At 47.1% G+C, this 22,254-nt stretch overlaps 1 protein-coding gene across 1 annotated transcript; it reads right to left on the minus strand.

Moving 5' to 3' along the window:
• Nucleotides 1-238: 238 nt before the first annotated feature.
• Nucleotides 239-9,552, minus strand: LOC115077013 (3 beta-hydroxysteroid dehydrogenase/Delta 5-->4-isomerase-like). Its single transcript, XM_029579130.1, has 3 exons — nt 8,980-9,552; nt 3,059-3,223; nt 239-2,250 (listed from the first exon to the last, which is right to left on the minus strand). Exons 1-3 carry the CDS (start codon nt 9,137-9,139, stop codon nt 1,433-1,435), a joined length of 1,143 nt encoding a protein of 380 aa, XP_029434990.1. The 5' UTR covers nt 9,140-9,552; the 3' UTR covers nt 239-1,432.
• Between the last annotated feature and the right edge of the window lie 12,702 nt (nt 9,553-22,254).

Consider the following 22,254-nt stretch of genomic DNA (forward strand, 5'->3'; position numbering starts at 1 on the left):
TTTTGCTTTGGTTATGTTTTCATTTCATTTTTCTTTCTGCGAGTCGGCGCACTAAAAGGCAGAAGCAAAACATTTTTTTTTGTTTGTTTGGGTTTTTTTCTGCCCTTTCAGATGGGAACCGTCACGAAATGAAGCCATGAACGTCGCTGCCGTTTTCTGGTCCTTTATCAACGACAGCATGGCCCTATTAAAATGCCAAGGCCCTGGTTGGCACCCAAAAGAATGAGCGAGACGTAGGTTCTGGATCACAAATTTATTACAAAGCTCAGAAGAACTAAAGTACCTTACAGTGCGTCCTCATTAGAGAGAAAAGAACAAGTTGTGCTGAGCATTGCAAAGTACTTACAGTATAGAACAGACAGTATAGAAGGAGGATTGCACCACTATTTACTATTCAGTATTTAAAGAACAAAACTTCCCTGGCAGAGAAGTTATCTTTAATGCATAACTTACTATGGCCCTGCAATTTCTCTAGGCCTTTATTTTTTAGTGATGATGGAGGAAGGACAGCATAAAATGTATATATATACTATTTGCAGTTTGAACAGAGAATATTATTTTAGAGCCTTGAACTCTAATATTTAAACTATAGGAAAGGTTGCTTATAATAAAAAAAAATAAAAATGAAATGTTTGTTAGCTCCAATAACAACTAGAGGACCTGAATTGTAACTCGCCTTGAACTCAGGTTTGAAAAAGGCAAATGATTAGATACAAACCAAAGTGAGGGCCTGGACACCCAGGGGATTAGTCGGGTAGATTTGCTGAATCCGCAGCAGGGGATTTTCAGTGGTTTGGAAGTCTGTGCCTATTTTTGTCCAAGATAAAAAGAAGGTGCTACAGAAGTGGGGTGATGTGGGGGGGGGGGGGGGGGAGAGAAGGAGGGGGGTAAAGACATCGTGGTTTGGGGATGTGGTTAGAAAATGCTCGTGCACATTTAATTCTGAAAGTTGTCTATGCTGTTAACGTGTATCCCGCACGCCCTCATCCAGCACTGCCCTGAGTGGCCCACACCCACATTTAGCCAAACACGAAGCCGATACTCAAACACAGTGGAGGTGCTTGGCAATCGGGGGGGTGGTGCATGCGGGCTTCTGCAGTTAGGAGCCCTACTAAAAATGTACCCTTTATTAAAGCTGTCCCAAACCCATTGCCCAGTAGTTCACAATGAAATCCAATTTGGGGGTTAACAGAGGGTGATCGTGTGGCCCCCTCCCCCCCCCCCACATGTCAAATGGCTGATCCTGGCCTGTTTAATCCCCCTCCTGAGTGCAGGCTTGCAGATGTAGTTCGTACTTTTAGGGAAATAGCAGTAGTTTTTCATTCATGAAGCCAGGCCTGGATCAACCTGCCTCCTTTCACACGGCATGCCTTACAACTAATGCTGAAGAACTCCCGTTGGTTTCCTTCTGCTGTGCCGCTGTCACGCCTGCTTAGCATCGCTTGCCGTTTTTCAGGTATTCCCTGCGCTGTGGAATCACTGAGGCTATCCAGCTGGCTGTTGATTGCTTGGCTTCCTCCCAGCTGTGGAGTGGCTGGTAGCCAAAATCCCGCTGGGCTTTCTTGTAGGAGAAAGTGAACGGTGTGTGCATTATGTTTAGCAGGTGCCTGTTGGTAGGAGGGACGTATTTCAAGAAAGGTTTCAGCAAGGCGCTTAGCATCTGCAGCAGGAAGGCGAAGATGTACTGCAGGGGCAGGGGCATGATGAGCCTAGACGCAATCCCGAAGCCTAGCTCCTTGCCCAACGAATGGTAAAAGTCCGAGTAGCTGACGTGGGGCGTGTCATCGGAGATGAAGTAGAAGTTCCCTCCAATCTGCTTGGCTTTTTCAGGGCTCCTCATGGCCTTGGCGGCCTGGATGTGGGCCCAGGCAATGTTTCCTACGTAGACAGGATTTACAGTGGCCTCCTTCCTGGAGAACCTCGGAAAGACGTCCTTGTTCAGAATGGCCTCATCCACATGATACATAATGAAGCGACACCCTTCCCCGAAGATGTACATGGACCGCAAAGCGCACGTCACCAAGGCACCACCATTGCCTAGTGCCTCTCCGTTTGCCCTCAAAACATGTTGCTCAGCGGATTTCTTGCTCTGGCCATACGGGAAGTAATGATTGCTTTCGTATGCCGTATCTTCATTACCATTGATGATGGGGTCCCCTCGGTAGTTTGGACCCATCACCTCCACGCTGCTGGTGTAGATGAAATACTTCACATTGTTCTGGATGCAGGCCTCCAACAGCAGTTGCGTACCTTTAAAAGAGTTACTTGTTACTGAGTGAGAAATAGTGAGTCAGGAGCTATAATGATTTTTGGATTTGATGCCAATGGCACAATGAGGATTTTTGTCACATTCCTCGTAATTGGATCTGAACACTCCCTGCTTGCTATTGGTGGAGACAGAGCACTGGCTTGCATAGATCTTTGCTCTGATTCTTAAATTTGGGGACCCTTTTGTTGGACTACAACAAACCTTTTGAATTATAACAGAAAATCTACAGTTTGAAGGCAAAGCTCTGTGAGGAGATCTGAATTAACATAAAACCTTTGGTGTTGTTTCATGTTAAAGTGCCCTTTTGACAAATGCATTGGTTTGGCCAATAATAACTTAAAATCTCAATTAATATTGGCTCATGGCTGCTGAAAACGTCTCCAGGACCTTGCCATCTCTCTGCTAGTCATACTACCGGTATGATTGGTCATTATTAGAATCATCCAATATCAGCTAATGTGCCTCAACTGTACTCTGGGGGAATCACCTGTAGGGATGAGAGGATGATTTTGTCTCCATGCCAGTGCAATCTGTGGCCTCTCTGCTCAGATGCCAGCAGTGGTACCAGTTAGCACCAAATTTGCTGGTGGGTTTTTGGGGGAACGTTAAATACATGCTCGCTTGGACCAGCATCTCATTTCAAATAAGTTTCCAAAGGACTTTCATATGGCGATCACTTGCACTCTCAATCAACCCTAGCCGGATCTGAACTGGTAACCTTGTATGTAAAAGGCTCTGTAACCTTTTGCCGATCACCTGTGCTATCCTGTGCATCCCCTTTTATAATACCTTTCACGTTGACTCCCATCAGCAGCTCCTCATCCATTTGTCCTTTATGGTCGATGATGGACGCAACATGAATCACAAGGGACAAGCCCCGGCAAGCTTTCTGTAGAAACGCTGCATCTCGGATGTCCCCCATCATGATCGTCACTTCAGTGTTACCATGAAAAGCTGCAGTCGCAAAAGGAGAGAACAGAATCACTGTTAGGGGGGGTACATGTGCGCCTTCTCTGATCAGTAAGCATAAGATACAGGAAATCGGTCCCACCTCACCAACTCCTCCTGTATTAATGTGGGACTATGAAAGCTGCTTAATTACAAAACTTGTATTTCTATGGCTAATCAGTAGTATATAAATCCAAGGAAATAGCCACACTGCATTTGGTTTGACCAAATTCAAATCATCAAAAAGTTCATGTAAAAAGTTATATGCCAGGGTCAGAGAATAAAGGACATTATAGCCTACATTGAGAATACCTGGTTCTGACACCTGAGTTTAAGTGAAGCTCGTGAAGAAGTAAATATAGTTGGGGCTGAGGACATACGTGGGCCTGTCTGTGGCTGGAGTGGAGGTGATCAATGGAGTTCCTTATCCAGCACCCACCAAATAGGTGAGATGGGAGGAAACCAGCTGGGGACTGAACACTGGTGGGTGGGTAGGAGGAGGAAAGGAAGGAAGGGAGAAGGTGTGACAGATATGGAAGGAGAGAGAAGATGGTGGAGGGGAAGGAGAGAGCATGGGGCAAGTGGAGAAGGGGAGGAGAAAGAAGGGGATGGAAAGAGAAGTTTGGAGTGAGAGGGTGAGAAATGTGGTAGAAGGAAATGTGAGAAATGTGAGAAATGTGAGAAATGTGGTAGAAGGAAATGTGGTAGAAGGAGTGGAAATCCGAATGAACTGTATTCGATGGGGGGGGAAAGGCTGATGTGCACGGAGCAGGAGAGAGACCTTGGGGTGATAGTGTCTAATGATATGAAGTCGGCGAAACAATGCGACAAGGCGATTGCAAAAGCCAGAAGAATGCTGGGATGCATAGAGAGAGGAATATCGAGTAAGAAAAGGGAAGTGATAATCCCCTTGTACAGGTCCTTGGTGAGGCCTCACCTGGAGTACTGTGTTCAGTTCTGGAGACCGTATCTACAAAGAGACAAGGACAAGTTGGAGGCGGTACAGAGAAGGGCGACCAGGAAGGTGGAGGGTCTTCATCGGTTGACATACGAGGAGAGATTGAAGAATCTAAATATGTACACCCTGGAGGAAAGGAGGAGCAGGGGTGATATGATTCAAACTTTCAGATACTTGAAAAACTTTAACGATCCAAAGACAATGACAAACCTTTTCCAACAGAAAAAAATCAGCAGAACCAGAGGTCACGAGCTGAGGCTCCAAGGAGGAAGACTAAGAACCAATGTCAGGAAGAATTTCTTCACGGAGAGAGTGGTGGATGCCTGGAATGCCCTTCCGGAGGAAGTGGTGAAGTCCAAAACTGTGAAGCACTTCAAAGGGGCATGGGATAAATATTGTGGATCCATCAGGTCCAGAGGACGCATATAAAGAGCAGGTAGTAAAATACTGCACGGAGCGGCAGTAGCCACAGAGGCATTCACGGAGCGGGATGCCAGTGGCCAGTGGTAGGTGTCCACCTTCATGGAGCGGAAGGATGTAGGGCTGTCATCTCCCAATTAAATAAAAAACAAAAACAAAAAACAAAACAGGGATGGGATCCATCAGGTCTAGAGGACACATATAAAGAGCAGGTAGTAAAATACTGCACGGAGCGGCAGTAGCCACAGAGGCATTCACGGAGCGGGATGCCAGTGGCCAGTGGTAGGTGTCCATATAAAGAGCAGGTAGTAAAATACTGCACAGAGCGGCAGTAGCCACAGAGGCATTCACGGAGCGGGATGCCAGTGGCCAGTGGTAGGTGTCCACCTTCACGGAGCGGAAGGATGGAGGGCTGTCATCTCCCAATTAAATAAATAATAAAAAAACCCAGGGATGGGATCCATCAGTTCTAGAGGACGCATATAAAGAGCAGGTAGTAAAACACTGCATGGAGCGGCAGTAGCCACAGAGGCATTAACGGAGCGGGATGCCAGTGGCCGGTGGTAGGTGTCCACCTTCACAGAGTAGAAGGATGAAGGGCATCCATCTCCCAATTAAAAAAAGAAAAGAAAAAAAGAAAAAAAAACAGGGATGGGTTCATGGGCTTATAGGTATTACCAATTATTAGGCTTTTCAATATTTGATGATAGTTAATGTGACTTTCAAGGCATTCTTCACTTTCGGTGCATGTCCGGCATGACTCCTTGCTTCAATGACAGGGGAAAAGAAAAACTGATACTTCACACATTTCCAGCATTGCCCTCTGCTTCATGGCAGAGAGCTATGCTGCCGCTTACCCAACTAATCAAACTTAATATTTCACTTGGAAGCAGCTCCAGCACTGCTCTCTACATTAATGGTGGGGGTGAAAAGGGAATTAGAACATAAGGTTACTAAGAGCCAAGAGAAACAGTTAAGTATGAGAACAAATGTGTGAAGCTTGCTGGGCAGACTGGATGGACCGGTTGGTCTTCTTCTGCCGTCATTTCTATGTTTCTATAAGGTGAAGTTAGCAAGTGGCACATTTAAAACAAATCAGAGAAAATTCTTTTTTACTCAGCGCATAATTAAATTCTGCAATTCATTGCTGGAGGATGTGGTTAAGGCAGTTAGTTTAGCTGGGTTACAAATGGTTTGGATAAGATCCTGGAGAAGTCCATAAACTGCTATTAGTCAAGCTGACTTAGGGATTAGCCACTGCTATTACTGGCATCAGTAGCATGGGATCTTCCTAGTTTTTGGATACTTGCCAAGGACTTGTAGCCTGGATTGGCCATTGTTGGAAACAGGATGCTAGGCTTGATGGACCCTTGGTCTGACCCAACATGGCAACTTCTTATGTTCTTAAAGAAAGAGGTAGGAAAAGTAAAGGAGATAAGGAAAAGGGAAAGAGGAAACAAAAAAAGTAAAAAATGGGCCTCAAGAATGACTTAAAGGGAAAAAGTCCATAAAAATTAGAGACCAAAAGGAAAATCAGAGGGAGGAGTAAGCAGCCAACAGGTGATGCAAGAGAAAGTTCCCTCAGCCAGGGAGCCATGGATCGTCCCATTTAATGTCACCTCTCCAAATTGCCCTCTGTTAAGTTCTCAAAAACTGGGTGGTGGTAAATTGATTACTTACCCCAGGAGCTAAAATGCCTCATTACAGCACTGCTTGGATTGTATACAGCCCTCCCCCCCCCCCCCAAATTCAGAACTAGCACCAAAAATGTGACTCATAAATCAGCTGCAAGATCTCAGAATAAGATAAATGAATCACATATAATTGTCAGTACAAGTCTCATAAGCTGAATCTGGGTGTCTTATGCGTGGTAACCTAATGGGCTTGTACTTTGGCACAACCCCTCATCTGAACAAATCTCTTGCTGAGGGGCCGATGCAATGAGCCCCCGCAGGACGTCTGTGTGCTGAAATTCAGTGCTCAGTTTCTTAATGCAGGCACAGAAAAAAACCCACAACCAACCTGTTTAAATCCTGATGCAGTCAGCAAACGGCATGCTGATGCATCAGTGGTTTAAAAAAATGTGCATAACCCCAAGGATGTGTGCACAAACTCCAGTTACCATGCTTGCTCGGCAAGGGCTGACCACAGATTTTTATCCGGGGGGGGGGGGGGGGGGGGGGGGGGGGGGCAGAGGGAGTCTCTCAATAGGATTTATGCACAAAATTACTTTCAGTGCAGATAACACATTTTTGTGTACATAAATCATATTTGTGTGCGGAAAATGAGCAAACTGGATAGACTGTTTGATCTTTTTCTGCCGTCATGTTTCTCTGTTTCCACTCCACACGCACCGGATTGCCACCTTTTTGTTTTGTTTTGTTTTTTTCGAGTATTAAATGGCATTTCATCACTGCAGCTGCTCTTATTTCCTTATTTCTTTTGATTTATATTCCACCCTTCAAAGCAGATTATGTACCTTATCATTCCTAGAGTGCTGCTGGATGTGCGCAGTGCTCAAGCTGATTCTGTTAAAGGTACTACAGAAGTTTCAAGAAAAATCCATTTCAGATTTCTGGCATGCACACTCAGAACTTGAATGAGGTCAAACTCAAAGCCAATCTGTGTGTGTGTGTGTGGGGGGGGGGGGGGATCATTTACGACAAGTTTTCTCCCATTCTATGTCTATGGGAAAAATGCTTAGTAAAAAGGGCTCAGTGTCTGAAATTGGCTTCAGTGCCAGAAAGTATTGGAGAGAAGGAAAAAAAATCTACAGACACAGATACACACCCATGTACAGACACATGCACACACAGACACGCACTCACACATACAGACACACACACACACACACATACAGACATGCACACACACATACACACACATACACACACACACACACACACAAACACTGCCATGTAGTAAGGATATTTATACGCTGTTCAAATCCCCACGTTTTCATTATTTTGGCTTGGGGAGGGGGAAGAGGTGATTGAGATGCTTTACTCTGTGCTCGTTGATGCTGTTATCAGTGTGAAAGCATTAACTGAAACATGTATAGCAATAAGACTCCCTGTCTGTAATATGTAAATGATTAAGGATGCTTAGATGTTTTGAAATACAGTGTTTTCAGAACAGCAATGGTGAAAAAAATGTGGAAGTGCATAAAAAGTGGCTTCCTGACAATTTGCTATGAAGACATGCAATGTTAATACAGAAAATGAAGCGCCTGTCGGATCTCTTTCATTGGAGCCCTACACAACAGGGATTTTATGCCTTCTAAGCAGAGCAGGGGAGAAAGCCCTCGCCGCCGACGGCGCCCTTGCCTTCAGCACCATTAAGGATTCAGAGGAGAACGTGCTGAAGGGCATGAGAGAGGGGAAACAGAGAACAGATTGGGGACCATGACACAGACCCAAGTGATTGAATGTGGAAGCCCGGGTGAAGCAAAGAGAAAAGCCGAGCACAGAGAGAAGCGGTGCGCCACAGGGGTCCAACCTTCCTCTGGAAGATGGTGCCTGATGAGGAGAAGACTGAGGGTTTGGCTGTGAACCTCAAGCCTGGCCACCAGAACGGCCCTTTGGAATGTTGGTGGGTCAGGTCTGGCAACTACCAGCAGGTTGCTCCTGCTGACCCCTACTCAGGCTAGGGCAGGCGAGGGGACGTGCCCTGATTGTGGGATTGCAAAAGGGGCTGTCTGTTTGCAATGAGAAATAAAGAACCTACCAGCCCCCAGTCCATTCAGCCCCAGCACGCCTGCATCTTCATGGACTTTCTTTTGCAAAGTCTTTCTCGCCTTCTGTTTCTATGAAAAATATCTTTGACTAACCTGGGCAAAATAAGTCTGGGTCTGCACTATTAATGTATGTATGCCGAGATATATCCATGACAGTCCTTAGTCTGAATGCTTACGTGAAAAGAGGCTCCAGCTGCTCCTGGTTTCCAGGGTCAGTCATTTTTAACCTCCACTACAGTGCATATCCTTTGGATTCATTAGACTCAACTCCCTTTTCAATTATTTCTGGAGCATTATCTATGGCCCACCTTGATTCTAATATTAAAGTCAAGATGCAAGGCCATCTCACAATTTCAAAGTGATCTGTGACTTTTTTTTTGTTAAATAGGAAGGGAAGCTTGGTGCTGAATTAGCCCTAGTGGGTAAATGGTAAAAAAAAACCCCCAACCCCCAAACAACCCCTTTTTTGCATCTGGACTAATGCTTAATTGCATAAAAATGCAGATTGGGTGACTCTTCAGCAGCAGCTGCTGAGGTAGTGGTGGAGTTAGCTAGGACCTAGCATTCAGCTCCCAGCTTGTCTCTTCTCCTCTCGCTCTCCATTGCCAGCGCAATGCCCCAGAGAAGATGAAAAGAAAGGGTACTCACTTTCATATCTCTTCAACAGCTCAGGACTGAAGACCTGGTCCATCAGCCGCACCTCTGCCAGTTCATTTTCCTCTTGGAGCAGTAACTGGACAATCCTGCCGCCCAGGAACCCTCCTGCTCCGGTCACCATGCAGCTCACCCCAGCCAGGGACAAGGACATGACTGCGCCGCCGAACAGGACCAGGGGAAACGCAGGCAGCTTGCACACCTCCGCTCACTGCTTCCAAATGCTGGAAGGGCAGGCAGTATCCGCAGGAACAATTTGATCAAGAAGATAGAAGGAAAACAATGGTGTTGATTGATCTCCTCTTGTGCCAAAATAGCTACAGGGCACTTTTCGGAAACAGCTGTCTTTGGAAAGTTTTTGAAGGAATTCCAACTGACTTCTGTCTAATAAGTCCAGTCAATTTGATGATCCCAAGCTGTCAAAATTCACGCAGTCAAATGTTTTAAATTACTTGGAATGCAGTCATTTAACATTAAAGGGTGGACTCTATCTTGGGCTAGGTTTTCATGGAAGCAGGTAGCAGAGTAATAGATGCCTGGCAAGTTGCCGATATATATTCACATATATACAAGTGGGAGGCTTGCTCCAGATGTCTCTCTCTCTCCCCCCTCCCTCATTTCCACTCTCTCCTGGGAAGGCTAGTTTGAAGGCTCCGCCTGCCTGTTTCCAGAATGCCCTTGAAGCTTTCAAGTTCTGGAGACAAAATCTCCCCCAGTACCCTTTGCTTTCTGGCAAAAATCACTTATTCTGAAGGATTTGCTTGGCAGGCCTGTGCACTGGAGGGGTGTGGGTGGTGGCGGTGGCGGTGGGAGAAGTCAACAAGACATTTATGCCATCAAAATCCTCGTCTGACTTGTTTTCAGAGGACTTGGCTCATCTTTCTCCTCTCTATTTGGAATCTCCCTCCACTCCGTCTATTTCGATAATTTTACAAGGTGTAGCTGGGGTTGCACACACACACATACAGCTCTGGATTTGTCAATAGGCGTCCATTAGGCCTGCACCTAGGGCAGCAAACATTTAGGGGCAGGAGAATGGCTAAGATTTGCTGCCTTCCAGCTCTTCTGCATCTCTTTTGGCAGAGAACTGCCCTCTGCTACCCTGAAATAGAATCTTACTGGGGTGCGGGGGTAGGTGGGGGGGGGGGGGTGGCAGACAGTCAGTGAAAGCACCAAAAGTGTCTAGGAGTGGCAAAATCCTAAATACATCCCTGCACATACAAGAGAGAATCCCAGCTCCGTGGATCTTACAATCTGCTCAAGACAGACAGGACACTGAAGACGGGGGCTACCCCTCCAAAATGTAAACATAGGTGGGGGTCCTGGGAAATGGAAACCTATTGTTTTTGAAAGACACATTCACTATTCTGTTTACTGAGGTGTGCTGTCTGCAGGTATTACTTCTTTCAAGAAATGGAAAAGGGATCCAAATGAAGGAAACAGGAAACAGCATAAGCACTGGCAAGTCAGATGCAAAGCCTTCTGCACAACTCCCAACATTGACAATGTTTCAGCGTCTGCTACCGCCTTCTTCAAGGGATTCACCTATGACAAGAGGCACATTATCTTACTGCGTTTTTGAAAAATACAAATTTTGTAAGAAGTTGTGAGCAGTAAGATAATGTGCCTCTTGTCATAGGTGAATCCCCTGAAGAAGGCGGTAGCAGATGCCGAACCACTGTCAGTGTTGGGAGTTGTGCAGAAGAAAAAAAGTTTAACTGTTTGTGGGATTTGAACAGTGCGTGAAACGCGGCGGACAGCATTCATCAGTAAAGGAAGATGGCGGAGTAAAAATCGAGTGGATGAAAGATTGGAACACTGTGGTGTCAAGATAAGTGATTGGGAAATTTGAGCACTTTTTATAAGGGTTTTTAAAGTTTGGTTCAACATATAGAAATATGATAGAAGGTAAAAATATGATACAACAAATAAGAACATAAAACATAAGAAAATGCCATACTGGGTCAGACCAAGGGTCCATCAAGCCCAGCATCCTGTTTCCAACAGTGGCCAATCCAGGCCATAAGAACCTGGCAAGTACCCAAAAACGAAGTCTATTCCATGTAACCATTGCTAATGGCAGTGGCTATTCTCTAAGTGAACTTAATAGCAGGTAATGGACTTCTCCTCCAAGAACTTATCCAATCCTTTTTTAAACACAGCTATACTAGCTGCACTAACCACATTCTCTGGCAACAAATTCCAGAGTTTAATTGTGCATTGAGTAAAAAAGAACTTTCTCCGATTAGTTTTAAATGTGCCCCATGCTAACTTCATGGAGTGCCCCCTAGTCTTTCTACTATCCGAAAGAGTAAATAATCGATTCACATCTACCCGTTCTAGACCTCTCATGATTTTAAACACCTCTATCATATCCCCCCTCAGTCGTCTCTTCTCCAAGCTGAAAAGTCCTAACCTCTTTAGTCTTTCCTCATAGGGGAGTTGTTCCATTCCCCTTATCATTTTGGTAGCCCTTCTCTGTACCTTCTCCATCGCAATTATATCTTTTTTGAGATGCGGCGACCAGAACTGTACACAGTATTCAAGGTGCGGTCTCACCATGGAGCTATACAGAGGCATTATGACATTTTCCGTTTTATTCATCATTCCTTTTCTAATAATTCCCAACATTCTGTTTGCTTTTTTGACTGCCGCAGCACACTGCACCGACGATTTCAATGTGTTATCCACTATGACACCTAGATCTCTTTCTTGCTTTGTAGCACCTAATATGGAACCCAACATTGTGTAATTATAGCATGGGTTATTTTTCCCTATATGCATCACCTTGCACTTATCCACATTAAATTTCATCTGCCATTTGGATGCCCAATTTTCCAGTCTCACAAGGTCTTCCTGCAATTTATCACAATCTGCTTGTGATTTAACTACTCTGAACAATTTTGTGTCATCTGCAAATTTGATTATCTCACTCATTGTATTTCTTTCCAGATCATTTATAAATATATTGAACAGTAAGGGTCCCAATACAGATCCCTGAGACACTCCACTGTCCACTCCCTTCCACTGAGAAAATTGCCCATTTAATCCTACTCTGTTTCCTGTCCTTTAGCCTTTATAGAAATATAATACAGGGTAATAATATAATACAAGGGTATTGCATATACAAGGAGAAAAATAATATAAGGTAATAATATAATACAAGGTATTGCAAATACGAGGAGGAGAAATGAAACAAATCTCAGTGAACTTGGAAGATGTACTAATGCAAATTGACAAACTAAAGAATAGTAAATCACCTGGACCAGATGGTATACATCCCAGTGTACTGAAAGAACTGAGAAATGAAATTGTGGACCTGCTATTGGAAATTTGTAAACTATCAATAACACCATCTATGTAGCTGAAGACTGGAAGGTTGCCAATGTAACGCCAATTTTTAAAAAAGGATCAAGGGATGATCCAGGAAACTACAGACTAGTGAGTCTGATGTCTGTACCAGGCAAAATGGTAGAAACTATCAAAAAGAACAAAATTGCTGAACATATAGATTAGCAATGGAACAATCTGCTACATTTTTTGAGGGTGTAAATAAACGTGGATAAAGGTGAGCCAGTTGACATAGAGTATATGGATTTCCAGAAAGCATTTGACAACGTCATGAGAGACTTCTTAGGAAATGTAAATGTCATGGGATAGGGCAGGTCCAACTTGTTGGATGAGAGAAGGTGCCTGTTAGCACTGCCGGCCGCGGCAAGCCGCGACCTGAGCCGGGTGTCATGGCCGCCGGTCATGGCGGACCGCGGCTTAGACCGGGCCGGCGGGTGCAAGGAAAATAGTACCTGGGGCTTCGGGAGTCAGTCAGGGCTCCTGCGGGGCAGGCTGTCCTTCTGTCTCTCGTCTGCGGCCACTGCCGCATCTGTTCTGGCCAGCTGGCTCCTCGGGGTTTGGCTCCGCCCCCATCACTTCCTCTAGGGCCGCGCGGGCGGCTGAAGACTGTTCTTAAAGGGGCCATGACAGGAAACTGTCATGGTCCTCCCAGAAACTCCACCTCCAACATCCTGTATTTAAGGCAAGGTCTGGTTCTCAGACCTTGCCTTGGTATTGAGGTTCCTGCCTGAGTTTGCTCCTGTGTTCTCTGTTCCTGGTTCTTCGTCCCACTCTGCTTCCCTGCTCCGTGGATTGATTCTTGGCTTCTGACTTCTGGACTGGTGGACGTGTCTTCTCCTGGCTTGATCCTGGTACGGCGTTGGACCCTTCTCCTGGCTTGATCCTGGTATGGCGTTGGACCATTCTCCTGCTTAGACCCTGGACTGGATTTTGACCTCGTCTGTGTACCGAACCTCCGGACCGGCTTTGGACTCTTCTATGACTCTGTCCTTGGACTGCTACGACCTGCAGGAGGCGCCTGCATCCAGACCAGAGGAGTCTCCTAAGTCCCAGCGGCCGGATCCCTACAGGCTCCTCCTGGGGGGGGGGGGGGGGTTGCGTGCTTCCAGGGTGAAGTCTTCATTCAACTTCCTCCTGTCCAGCGGCCTCGCCCTTCTACGGTAGCTGACTACCTCGAAACAGGGGTCCACTTTCATAACAGTGCCACCTTGGAACAGAGGAGTCACAGGGGAGATATGATACAGACCTTCAGATACCTGAAAGGTTTTAATGATGCACAATCGACAAACCTTCTCCATTGGAAAGAAATCAGTAGAACTAGGGGTCATGAAATGAAACTCCAGGGAGAATGACTCAGAACCAATGTCATGAAATATTTCTTCATGGAGAGGGTGGTGGATGCCTGGAATGCCCTTCTAGAGAAGGTTGTGAAGATGAAAACAGTGAAAGATTCTCTGTAGATCCCTAAAGGCTAAAGGATGGAAATGAAGAAAAGTGTGCATAGGGGTAACTTGCTGATGCAGCGGTTACTGCCCTTAACCAATAAGCCTGATACTTTGATGCAATTTCAACATTGCTCTCTGCTTCAATGGCAAGAGGTAACGGGGAATTGGATTCAAACTGCAACCAAGAAGGGTCCTGACTTTTACGGTCTGGGAAATTGTTAAGCAAAGGGGTAACCAAGACGGCACAGCAGGTACTACCTTAAGCTTGCTGGGCAGACCAGATGAACCATTTGGTCCTTTTCTGATGTCATTTCTATGTTTCTATATTTCTATCATTGCTCTATGTTGGTATTTTTATGATGGACGAGTTGAACCAGGTCAGGAGTCCTTTTTTTTTTTTTTTTTTACGATGGTCCAAAAGCACTAATAATGTACTAATGCCCTTTTGCAGGAAACACACCTTTCTAGAGTAGGCATTTGAATCCAACCCATTTCATCAGTGTGGGCAGGCAGTTTTGGCTTCTTGCCCTTTCTTCATGTGAATGCCATGGAGTACGCATCACTTGAGTGGCTTTGCATGTCTGAAAAGGGAAAGTGAAGCTCATGCATAGGGAACTGAGAGCAGCCAGTGCAATTCTCCCACATGGAGCTGGATTACCTGGCTCATTATTGACCAGTTTATCTCTTTTTGGCATCCTGCAAAACTTCTGCTTGTTATGTTTTTGGTAAGGATGTGAACCCTGGGCCGAGATGAGAGATGTCTCTGCCCACAGGGAGGAGCCCTGTGGGCCTCACCATCGGTAAGCACGGTCTCAGCGGAGTAGGACACAGCTGTATGGTAGAGACTTTATTATGAAGGAAGGAAAGGCAGAGCCTGCAGAGCGGGAGATGCAGATAAGAACAGTTCTGAGCAGTGGGGTATCAGGTTGATACCACTGATGTGAAGATCCGGTAGTGGCCCGCAGAGCGGGGTACACCGAGGATGACTGTACTGAAGATGATGATGATGATGATGAGAAGTCTGAGGTGCAGGGACCGAGAAGTGGACCTTGTAGCTGGTGCAGCAATACCCTGCAGCACAGGGTGTACTGGAACAACTTCCACTGAAGAGGAAACGGTAGTGGCCCGAGGCACGGGGTACACCGCAGAGAAGCTTCAGTAAAGCTGGTATCGTTGAAGTCTGAAGTAAAGTACTCAGAAGTGGTAGTTCCAGGAGAGTGTCCCGAGAAGTGGGTCAGGTAGTTGTCCAAGGCAGGAAGGCCCTCCGAGGATAGCCGGGAACGCGGAAGGGCCCCTGAGGAGCGGGTACCCAGAACGTCCACACGCCAAGAGAGGAATCTGGAACTGAAGTCCAGGAATGGAGCGGATTCAGCAACGAGGGAACTCCTTGCTAACTCGCTGAAGCAAAGGGCCGGTCAGCTTAAGTACAGCAGCGAGTTCACGTCACCTGGAGGGGCCGCCCCCGAGGTTCCCACCATGACTTGTACAAAGGAGGCCCTTGCGCGCGTGCGCCTTAGGTGATTCCGCAGACAAGATGGCAGTCGGCAGCGCCCACGCTGACCCGGGGACGCCGGGGAGGTCGGCATTGGTTGGCGGAGGCCGCCACTCTTCCTAGGATTGACGGTGCAGGGAAAAAAGAGGTGAGCATGAGAGGTCGCAGCCGTCTGCGACCGACGGGTGTAACACTGCTCCTGCTTTGAATAATGATTTTTTTTTTACTTGACAGCCTTGCTAAACAGTTATTATCCATGGCTTCCTTTTCCACCTTCAACCTGGATGAATCAAGCCCTTACAACAACAACAAAAAAAGTGCCCTTAGGTTGGGTTACACAAGAAGCATAAAACGTGCCATGGTGAGTCTGAGTGAAGGTCGACTGAACCCAGCATCCCGCATCCAACAGTGACCAATCCGGGTTGCAAGCACCAGGCAGATCCCGAAGAGTAGATCCATTTCTTGTTGCTCACTCCCAGTGATAAGTGGTAGCTTTCCCTGAGGCCACCTGGCTAATAATTTGTCTGTAGACATTTCCCCCAGAAACCTGTCCAAGCCCCATTTAAACCCAGCTCTGCTAGGTGCCTTGACCACATCCTCCGGCAACAAATTCCACAGCTTGATTTTGCGCTGAGTGAAAAACTATATATATTTTCCATTTTATTTTAAAGCTGCTACCTGTTCGTTTCATGATTTTATAAACCTCTGTTATTTACATCCCCTTTCAGTCGTCTCCTCTCCAAGCTGCAGAGCCCTGTCTTGTTCAGCGCTTTCTGCTTCGGAGTCATCCCAGTCGCACGCGAGAGTTTGGGTCACGCTTGGCTTTGTTTGCCCCGTTACACATAATGAAGCTCTAGGAAGCTGACAGCACTGTGAATAAGGTCAAGTTTGGAAGCTCCACCACCTTAATAAACATTCTTTCTCCAGTCTTCTGGAAGCTTTCCCCCCCCCGGCCTTATGGGGATGAAGTACTAGGGACAATCATGAGAAGGAAGTGTAAAACTAAGGGCCTCATGTTCCAAGCATTTTTTTTTCCATAGGACACAAAAAAATGAGAAAAATATTTCAGCAGATGCGGCCGTAACGTTTTGCGGGACTTTACATCACTGCATGCATCAAAGGTCCGTGCATGCAATGTGGAAAAAGAATCAGAGGGAGAGGCAGGGAGAGGCAGTCTAAAGGCACGAGTTCCTCTCATGTCCCGTCCCCCCCCCGCACCTTACCCCGGTAGTGACGCATGTGCTAAAATGGATAGAAACTCCATCTCTCTCTATATTTAGTGCATCTGATATCAAGGATGATGGAACAGGCCTTTACCATGAGCACAGCCTCAAGGCTACTGCAGACTCCTCTAGCAGAAGATCCCTTCTTTCTTTCTTTTTTTTTATCAGTTGAAAACCTTGAACTAACAGATGACAGAGAAGAAGTGGAAAAAGCTGGAAGCTGATGCGAATTCAATTGCTGGGGGTGCTTTTTTTTTTTCAGTCTGCAATTTGCTCTCCCTGAATCTGGCTAACGGCGCGCCTACTTTCAGCGGGGGTTAATAACGAGTGGCGGGCTTAGGCGGAGGGCGGAACTAGCGCAGGCACTTGCACAAACGTACGGGCGCTCTTTTGCCCCCCGCTGACCGCGCAAATTGCAGGGGAGACATACACAGGCGCTTGCAGCGGGTCCTCTTTGCCCCATGCTAATTTTTGAAAGGAAACAATAACTGCTATCCACGTGGGCTAAAAAGTGCCTGCCTGCTCTGCAAATAACGGGGAGGCCATTGAAAGTGACCCATGAGTAAACATGTCAGGGAGGTGGTCATTTCTCAGACTGGGCATAGGGAGAGACTTCTGCGGACAGCACTGTGCATGACCCGCAGGGGTGGGACCTGCTGAAAACCGCACGACCGAGAGGCCAATAAATTATGCACAGGCCCTCTGCCTGTGCGCAGCTTTATGCCTGTGGGAGAGGGTGCAGCCTGGCCTGGGTTTGGATTTCTTTGCGTATCCTGAAAGCCAGACTAGCCAGGCGGTACCCGAGAGGCGGGTCGAGGCCCTGTCAAACCACAAGTCTATGATATCGGCAGGGCAGGGGGCAGTCTCGCTTACAGATCCAACCGCGCTATCGAGATTTGTGGTGAATCGCTCGGGCTAGTCGCAGCAGAGTTCCCAGAGACCAGAATACAGCCTTCTCAACGCTGGCACCGTGCCATAAGGTAAAAAGTGCAAAAACTAGATTTTGTATTCTTATTTATTTATTTATTTATTTATTTATTTATTTATTTATTTAATGTTTTGCAAAATTGCGCTGGAGTCCTACTGGCCACTGTGGGAGCCAGGATGCTGGGCTTGATGATGACTCTTTGGTCTGTCCCATTAGGGCATTTCTGATGTTCAATCATATGAATCCTCCCCTTTCCTTGTTCCTCTTGGGCCACTACACCACATTCGTTTTTCACCTTGTAGCAAAACCTTTCCCCAGACTTTTGTTTCTTTCTGTGAAAGATGTTGCGTTTTTGCACCATCCTCCCTGTTTAAAGGACAGGGTGCTGCACGTCAGACTTTCGGCTGAAACGGGAGGCCGGACGTGTTTCAGTAGGGATTGGGGGGGGGAGGGGGGGGTTAGTGTGAGGGAGGATGGGAGACACTGCCAGTCTGGCAACATTCAAGGATGGCTGTCTGCAAAGTTTTACTGCTGAGCTTTATCTGGCTTGTCCGCAACCTTCCAGAGGCAAGGGGAACGCGCCTCAGCCGAAGGACACGGGGGCCACAGACTGACCGCCGACAGCCTGGGCACCTTGAGCTGAATTATGAGCCTTAGATGAGAGAGCTCACTTGTAGAGCACAAACACTGACGTGCACACACACACACACACCGTTCGAGATTATTGCTACAGAACAATCTGTGACCTGTTATAAGAAAGCCTGCAGAGACAGTGGTGGCTCCAGCAATGTTTGTATGGAGGAGGGGCATAGAAGGGGCACAGTGAATTTCAGGGTGGGCAAGTGCCAAGTAACTTTACCTCCAGCCAGTCAAGCAGGCCGATACAGTACAGTGCGCTCCGAACATGAGCAAATGCAAATGCATGTTGATGGCCCTATTAGGTATTCCCGCGCGATACAGACAGTAAAATGTGCAGCCAAGCCGCACATTTTACTTTCAGAAACTAGCGCCTACCCAAAGGTAGGCGCTACTTTCTGCCGGCACCGGGAAAGTGCACAGAAAAGCAGTAAAAACTACTTTTCTGTGCACCCTCCGACTTAATATCATGGTGATATTAAGTCGGAGGTCCCGAAGAGTAAAAAAAGTAAAAAAAAAATTTTAAATGGGCTGGCGGCTGTCGGGCCGAAAACCGGACGCTCAATTTTGCCGGCGTCCAGTTTCCGAACCCGTGGCTGTCATGGGGCTCAAGAACCGACACTGGCAAAATTGAGCGTTGGCTGTCAAACCCGCTGACAGCCGCCACTCCGGGTCAAAAGGAGGCGCTAGGGATGCGCTAGTGTCCCTAGCACCTCCTTTTGCCCATTTCCACCGCACCACCTAATTTAAATTTAGAATCGCGCGCCGGGAGAGCGGGCGTTCGTCCACTCTCCCGCGGACTTTACTGAATCGGCCCGAAAGTGATCCAGCCAGACTGGAGAAGGGGGCAGCTGGGAAGGATAAGCTCCTTGTCTGGGGGGGGGGGGGGCTATCACTGGCCCTATTAATCCACCTCTGGAGCTGTTGAGCCTTGAAGAAGAAGGGGGAAACTGATGTTAAGTGCTCATTGAGGAGTGAAAATGCTAATGTGAAGAAAAGCCATTTAATCTCTTTTCTGGCTAACAGCCTGTTAATGGAAATGTAATCCTGGAAAGAAGATTTGAGGAAGTGAAATTACTGTGATGATCTGTGATAAAGGCAGTCTGAAGCTAAAAGCTTTGTGGCCTGATATGCTACCAGGAAAGGCAGACTGACGTTAAGCATGCATGAGCTCAACCTGTCGACAAATATGAGCGGAGCATGTTATATTTATTCTGAGATTAATGGTGGAAAGTTAATTGTCTGACTTCCGTCATGAGCTAAAGTTTAATAGATTCAGCTGGAACTAAATCTGGCATTGCTTCTACAGCAACTCGAACCCCCTGGAAATTGTTGCAATCAAGTTTGACCACTCTAGGTCAACTGAAGAGGCAGAGCCAGTCCTGGTTCTGCACCACTGCATGCGAGGAGTACTAGTTTTGATTTCCCCACCGATTCCCTACTGAAAATCCACACATGCGTTTGGATAAAACCAGGACTGGCTCAGCCTGTTTGGTTGGCCTGGGAGTGAGGTGGCAACCCTACCCATCTATCTGACCAGCTTAAACTGAATCCTTCCTATCTACTGCAGGGGCTACGAGGCTAGACCTTGACTAATGATGGTGCAACAGACACTTCAAAGAGCTCCAAGCATGGCTTGCGACATGATACTCACTCCGAGGGACTACTGAAGTTGGAATGCGGATACTGAATACTAGCAACTGTACCCGTTCTACGCCCGGGCCGCGAGCCTTTTTATTGGCACATCTGCTCTTGTATGGAAGCGTTAGCTGAAAAGGAAAAACGAAATTGTTTTCACCCAGGGCAAGGGACGTGGAAGCACATTTGCTAAAGCCAGGGCTGGCAAAGTTTATTTACCAAGCTGCTCTCACACTCCCCCACGCCCCCTCTCCTCTCTCACACACACATTCTCTCTCACCGGCATCCCCCCTCCCCTCATATAGGCTCCCTCTCTCTGAAACCCACATTCAAGCATTCCCCCACCCACCCTCTCTTACTGCCCTTGCTCTCTCTCGCACCCTCCCTACCCCCTCTCACCAACCATTCTCTCTGTCACCCCCCCCTCACACACATTCTCTCTCACCGGCATCCCCCCCCCCCCATGCTCTCTCTTACCCTCCCCTCCCCGACACAAATTGTCTCTCACCGGCATGCCGCGGGACCCGCGCCGTTCGCGGCACACTGTGGCCTTCCATTTTTGCCTTGAGCTGAAAATAGCTGTGGAGACCCCGGCATGTAGCGAACGGAGCACGTCTCGCGACACACGCTCCGTTCACAGCAAGGATGAAGGCCCAGGTGCGCCGATCGCGGCACATGGGGGCCTTCCCTTTTCACCACGAATGGTGCGCCGGGCCTTCATCTTCATCGCAAACGGAGCATGTGCTGCAGGACGCGCTGCGTTCGTGGCAAGCTGGGGTCTCCTCTGCTATTTTCTGCCTGTCCCGCGATGGCCGCTGTCCTTCCGGTTTTGAATAGTCTTCTGGCAAGGGAGGAAATCGGCGAGGTGAGGGAGAAAATCTGCGGGAAGGAGGAATTCTGCGCAAAATCTGCATTCCGCAGTAGCACAGAATTCCCCCAGCGGTACCTCTTGTAGCTGGTGTTGTGACATGGCCGCTGTATGGCGTGTTTGAGCCTCCGAGGCGGCCAGGGATCTGCCTGCGCCATCTATCGGCGGGCTGGGGAACATGCGCGAGCACTGACGGTCACACTACCAAGCCCGATATATTATGGATTACTGCATGTCCCAATAAGTCACTGGTGTTACTGCTTTATTTTAACAGTTTGTGATAACTCTTTCAAGAGACAACCTCATTTGTTAAGCACTATCATGGTCAACAATTTGCAAGGGAGATTTCCTACCTGTGACTGTCATTAACCTTGGTTTATCAATTAAACATATTTAGCAGTATTTGTTTCAGAGAAAAAATATAAAATAGGCCTTTTAATTAGTAAATACATTGATTTTTGGCCTTGATGAACTCAATGTTTTTGAAAACATAGAAACATAGAAATGACGGCAGAAGAAGACCAAATGGCCCATCCAGACTGCCCAACAAACTTTCACACTTTTTATTTTTCTCTCACATACTTATCTGTTTCTCTTGGCTCTTAGTAACCTTTTTTATTCTATTTTCCTTCCACCCCCGCCATTAATGTAGAGAGCAGTGTAGGAACTGCATTGTCTATCTGTTCATTCTGGCCAGATGGACAATAATACACCCCCACTGCTATTTTATTCCCCTTTTCACCTGGAATTTCTATCCATAAAGATTCAACATTGCCTTTTGTTTCCTGCAGAACTTTGATCCTGTTTGACTCAATGCTCACTTTAACATATAGTGCCACCCCTCCACCAGTTTGATCCATCCTATTCCTGGTATTAGGATGTGAATCGTGCTTCTGACGATTGAAAATATCGTACGATATTTTCAAAGTTGTCAGAAATCGGGGGCTCCCTGAAACTGATAGGAAAACCTCACAAAATTGTTCGTGGGGTTCTCTTATCGTTTTGGGGGAGGGCGGGAAAAACGGCACACCAAAGCAATCCCTAAACCCACCCCGACCCTTTAAAACTGTTCCCTTAGCTTCCCCCACCCTTCTGAACCCCCCCAAAACTTTTTACAAGTACCTGGTGGTCCAGTGGGGGTCCCGGGAGCCATCTCCCGCTCTCGGGCCGTCGGCTGCCACTAATCAAAATGGCGCCGATGGCCCTTTGCCCTTACCATGTGACAGGGTATCCGTGCCATTGGCCGGCCCCTGTCACATGGTAGGAGCACTGGATGGCCCGCGCCATTTTTAAAGATGGTGCCGGCCGTCCATTACTCCATGAATTTGCTGCCCCCCCCCCCCCAAATTTTAGTACTCTAGGCAACTCCCTAGCTTGCCGAATGGAAACCCCAGCCCTGGTGGGGGAGGAGCTAAAGGAATTTGCTACAGTCCTGTAATTTCTTCCACTCTTTTCCCCTTGACCAACCTCCCTCTCTCGTTCTCAGGCCACCTGTCAACCTTGCTGATGGTTCCTCTCCCTCTCTTCCGCCGGTTGACTCCCCCATATTTTTTTTTTTTTTGTTATTAAAGGTTTTTATTGAAACAACAGCAATAGAAAACCTACAGACCAGGCCAATCAACTCCCCCATATTTAACCGGCTTCTCTTCTGCCTTCTAGCTCCCCTCTGTTGCCTTTTCTTTTTCCCT

This window comes from Rhinatrema bivittatum, chromosome 15, assembly GCF_901001135.1.
Source record: "Rhinatrema bivittatum chromosome 15, aRhiBiv1.1, whole genome shotgun sequence".
Lineage (NCBI taxonomy): Eukaryota > Metazoa > Chordata > Amphibia > Gymnophiona > Rhinatrematidae > Rhinatrema > Rhinatrema bivittatum.

What these genes read in the sequence shown, in the direction of transcription:
- LOC115077013 (XM_029579130.1), bottom strand. Translation starts at nt 9,139, where the DNA reads ATGTCCTTGTCCCTGGCTGGGGTGAGCTGCATGGTGACCGGAGCAGGA. An exon ending in GCTGTTGAAGAGATATGAAA is followed by an intron (nt 3,224 to 8,979) that starts GTGAGTACCCTT and finishes TTGCGACTGCAG; the next exon opens with CTTTTCATGGTAACACTGAA. An exon ending in GATGGGAGTCAACGTGAAAG is followed by an intron (nt 2,251 to 3,058) that starts GTATTATAAAAG and finishes ACTCTTTTAAAG; the next exon opens with GTACGCAACTGCTGTTGGAG.